Source organism: Mesitornis unicolor, unplaced genomic scaffold, assembly GCF_000695765.1.
Source record: "Mesitornis unicolor isolate BGI_N332 unplaced genomic scaffold, ASM69576v1 scaffold47709, whole genome shotgun sequence".
NCBI classification, from domain to species: Eukaryota; Metazoa; Chordata; class Aves; order Mesitornithiformes; family Mesitornithidae; genus Mesitornis; species Mesitornis unicolor.
The window spans coordinates 5,283-9,718 of record NW_010210217.1 but is presented as its reverse complement, the minus strand read 5'-3'; the positions used below and the strand labels follow the sequence as shown (position 1 = coordinate 9,718).

General features: G+C 45.0%; 1 protein-coding gene across 1 annotated transcript in view; it reads right to left on the bottom strand.

The window, feature by feature from the left end:
• Positions 1-4,436, bottom strand: part of LOC104547431 (neuroendocrine convertase 1-like) — a gene marked incomplete at both ends in the record, with an annotated part of 8,882 nt that overhangs the window by 306 nt on the left and 4,140 nt on the right. The window contains 3 exon segments of the mRNA XM_010193109.1: positions 897-997; positions 2,169-2,381; positions 4,353-4,436. The exon segment at positions 4,353-4,436 is cut by the window's right edge and continues 30 nt beyond it. Of these exon segments, the coding sequence (XP_010191411.1) occupies positions 897-997; positions 2,169-2,381; positions 4,353-4,436 (398 nt within the window).

Genomic DNA, 4,436 nt, shown 5'->3' with positions numbered 1-4,436 from the left:
TCTTTCCCTCAGTTATTACTCTGCCACAAAACAAGCTTTGAAAGTACATGGCATCCCGCTATTTTAAAATAAACAGCATGTCACATGCTTATCCTCACAATATTTCTCCAGGTAGACAAGATTTATGTGTAAATGAAGAAGGGGTATCTAGCCAGATTAGAGTCCAGTTCTTCAAGAACACTCAAGCATTCAAAGTTAAGTAGCAAAAGCAGTATTTCCCACCGGTCTTTATGAGACCTGGACTCTGAAAGTTCACTTGATTTTTTCTGTGATTAACTCTACCCTTCAGAATATGACACTAAGTATCTTGGCTTATGAAGTATGCCATAAAAAACGGAGCTAAACCTACACCACACAAGCACTAAGCCTAAGACCTAATTCCTGAAGTGTTTTCGGTGAAAAGGCCATTGCCCTCTCCTGTTCTTTTCGACCCTCTCCGAGTCACACATTTTGACTACCAGCGCCACAGCCTCTGCTCCCTTGGGCACCTCCCATTTCATGTCTCACCATTAGCAGAAAAGGTTCTGCAAACTGACTAAAGACTTAATTTAAACCCCTAAAACCTACTGTCTTCAAATTAAATCCTCCTGACACACGCACAGCCTCACTGCTTTTACGTGCGATTGACCAGAGCTCAGTAAACCACTGCTCCCAAGGCAGAAAATGGACTACAGTCCCTTGGCCATCGTGTTTCACTTGTTGCACTGGCTCTGCTTTGCTGGGAAGGTGTCGCAGCAAGCGGCTGCTTATTTTTGTCACCAGTGTGAGCAAGTCCGGCTGACAAAAAGCGGAGCTGCAGCACGAGGCGGTGTCGCTCTCAGACAGACAGCATTTTGGGGAAGGTGGCGGAGGGGCTGAAAGCGCGGGGTTTCAAAGGGAACGGCGTTACATCTTACTTTGCTTCCAGCGCTAAGGCAAAACTTCCTGCTGCCAGCGGCGCAGACGCAGAGGTCCCAGTGTGAGTCTCTGTGCATTCGTTGTGAAGATCAGCACTTGTCTGACACGAAGAAAAGACACCAAAAAAAGCCCCATATTCCATTAATAAGCGGTTGTAAGTACAGTCATATCCACACTCACAAACATAGCCACGTATCCTTTACTTGGTGCGTATTAATCCACTCCTCGCCAGCGGAAAAACTGATGGATGTTTAAATCCGCTCATACTTCAATGCAACCTTCTTACTTTGACTATAATTTTTGTATCAAAGCGCTTTGTGTTGGAACAAAATACTCCCACTCCGAATATCTTACTTTATTCTAAGGTTTCACAATAAGTGTTTCAGGCTTACTGGTGAATCATAAAAACAGATCATTGTGTTGGGCCTAGAACATTTAAAATTACTGCTTGCTAGAAAATTACTCATAGGATTAGTATTGGTGTTCTGCTCCCTCTTCAGCAGAAGAACTATAATTTGCAATGAAACATGTGCTTTATTTGGAAATTAAATCCGAAACTCATCTGCCCGTATCTACATCTTGGCTATGAATAGAAGCCACTTAGGAAGGACTTATCTCCTGGCTAACTTGGAATGACATTGTTTTAATCCCCATCAACGTAGTTTATTGTAAAATTAGCATCCACCAGGGCCGAACAGAAATTACTGGTACTTCAGCATTATTTTATCACAGCAATTTTCTTCAGCACGAGTTATTTCTTGCACAGCTAATGAAGGCACACAGACTGATCTGCCTGCTGGCTGAGTACATTTCACAGGCTTGGAAGCACTGTTTTTCCTGTTGTAAGTGGGGACTCAAGGGCTGGCAATCTTATAAAAGCTAATGGCAAGGTCAGCGGTACCGATACACCAACTTCACAGGTTCTTTCTCCTTTTATTCTAAACCTCTCTTCATCTGCCCTTTCTTAAGAACCATACCAAACCTCACGCAGAGACCTCGGTCACACACAAAGAGCAGACAAATTCATCATGCTGATTTAACCGCGCTGGCACAACGCTTTTGTTTAGCCACTGCTTTACAGCAGAAGATGTTTCAGGAACACAATCGCTTTTTGGATCACGAATCCCTCAGCGTTTCAAGGCAAAAGCACCGGGCGTGTAACACAGAACGTAAAGCAGGCAACCGAAAACAAGCACTTAAGAGCTCTCACTTGTTATTTGCACATATAAGACATTTCTATGTTTGTTCTGAATCTGGTAAAAACGACCTACAATTCTCTGGTCAGTATAATCCCCACTGCTGTATGCGGTGGCCAGAGTTGAAGAGCACTTCTCTGCATACCAGGGAGAAAGGCCTTGCTGCGAAGCACTGCTAATGGAGATAGTGTAGATACTATCAGTGTACCCATCGCAGTCGCAGTTGTCACCCTGGCGGCCTCCGTTCCCAGAAGCCCACACGAAAATGGAGCCTTTCCCATTTCGGCCCTAGAGGAAATGGAAATGAGGGGTTAGCCAAGAGATTTCAGTCTCTGTCAGGTATTCTTAACAACCCCTCCTCCCTCAAATCCCTGATATATCGCACATTTTCAGGTAGAAAAGCACTGTAGAAGACAGAGACAGAAGAAACCATCCCACTTCACACCCTACAGCACATCTCTTTGTTTGGTCAGCCGAGGTTTAGTGTTCCAGGCACAGCAAATTCCCCCAGAATAGGTTTTTAAGTTAAAAGCAGATTCTGTGCTCAACAGGTAAATTTTCCCACGCACGTCCTGAACATTCCTGGGGAAAAAAAAAATCCCTTCTTTTTTTTTTAAATGGCACATTTATCAAGGGTTAATTCATTCGCCTTTCCTGTAATCACGGAGGTACAGGTGAGCACTACGAATGATGTGGACAGCGTGCAAACCACCACAGGTATCACGGAGGAGACACGTGTCGCCCTATCGAGCCTTAAGCTGTGCTGATCCTTCAAAGGAAAAAACCCCAAGTCACGAGAAGAGCAAAGGTTTCTGCGTTGTTCATCATTAACACATGTACTTGCACTGGAAACAGCAGCTGAAATACAGGTTTTTACCATCCCACTCAGGTAGGACTCATGCAAGGACTAAGACATTTTCAGCACCAAAAAATAAAGGAGAATAGAAAAGTAAGCTGTGCTTTTTGCGATAAAACTGCTAAAATGGGAAGGACAAGCCACGCCAGTGACAGGAAAATTATGATTCTGTGACAAAATAAGATAACATCTTCTTTGGAGAACAAAGGCTGTGTTCCAGAAAAGCACTGGTATGTGTAAACCTGCTCTGCTTTCACTTAGAGTGCTACTGATGCCTCTCAGGTGCTCAAGGCTGAGCGTGTACTTAAGTGCTTTACACAGCCAGCAATGAAGGGATGAAAGCCATTGGCAACCCCAACTCTGGCTGACTTTAAGTGCAATGAAGACCACTCAGGCCCTTGGAAAAGAAGTCGGGCAAATCAAAGGGTGAGTTTGCTCTCCTTAAGAAATAAGCTGTAAAAAAAGGTATATTCTTCACCAAATAACCTGCTTCTGCAGAGCGAGACCACTGAACGCTGGTTCCCTGATGAATGCCTTCAACTCTCCCTCTTCTCTCGCTGCCTACCTATGGACGTGGATCTCTGTTTACCGCAAGCTCCTGTCAGCTGTTGGACTCTTCGTTCTTCTTCTCTAAAGCTACCTGCCCTTCTTCCAAAATCCTCTTTCTCTTTGCTGCTGTCCTCCGTTTCTCTCCTCTCCCATCTCTGCCTCAGCCTTCCTCCCTACATCAGTGCCTGCCCATCCTCAGGTATCTTTTCACCTCACTGGCAAGGACAAGAGCAGTTTATTAATACATCCCTCAGTTTGCACCCTAATTGTCATCCAACCAGATCTAAAGAGGATAACACAAAGAGCTATTTGTAAAGGGCGTTTCCAATACTATTTGTCATGGATTTTTACTGTCTTCATTTTAAGTGGATCATGGCACGCACCAATTCATAAACTAACGCAATTAACGCAATAGAAGTCCATCTGCAGGGTGCTAATAGGCTCCACTGTGTCGCACAGCAAAATACTCACAAAGCAGAAATTTTGTATTCCGTTTTATAGGCTTTCAGTGCAGAAATCCAATTACTGCTCAGTGCAAAACAAGCAGCAGAGAAGGGTGGGGGTAGGGCGAGACAAAGGCAGCAGAAGTAAGGATGGAAGAAGAATGCTCCTCGGTGGAGAACAGCAGCTTAAAACCAGCGCAGGGGGCTTTAATGGTGCTTTTTTAAAGTCCTGTTCTGGCTGGTGGTTTCTCTGACCTGCACCACTGAAACCCATCTCCTCCTTTCCAAATGCCTGTGCAAACAGAGTGCAAAACAGAGCGCAAAACCATTTTCCTTTCTTCCCCGACATCAACCGTTTTAAAGCTCTGTTCTCTGGCGCGTTTTGCCGTGTCCTCCTCTTATTCCTTGTACCTCTTTTATCCCGTACTCAAACGCCTTCTGCGCCAGCCTCCCCGGCCCCTCCACCGTCTTCCCGTCGTCGTTCGGGCCCCAGCT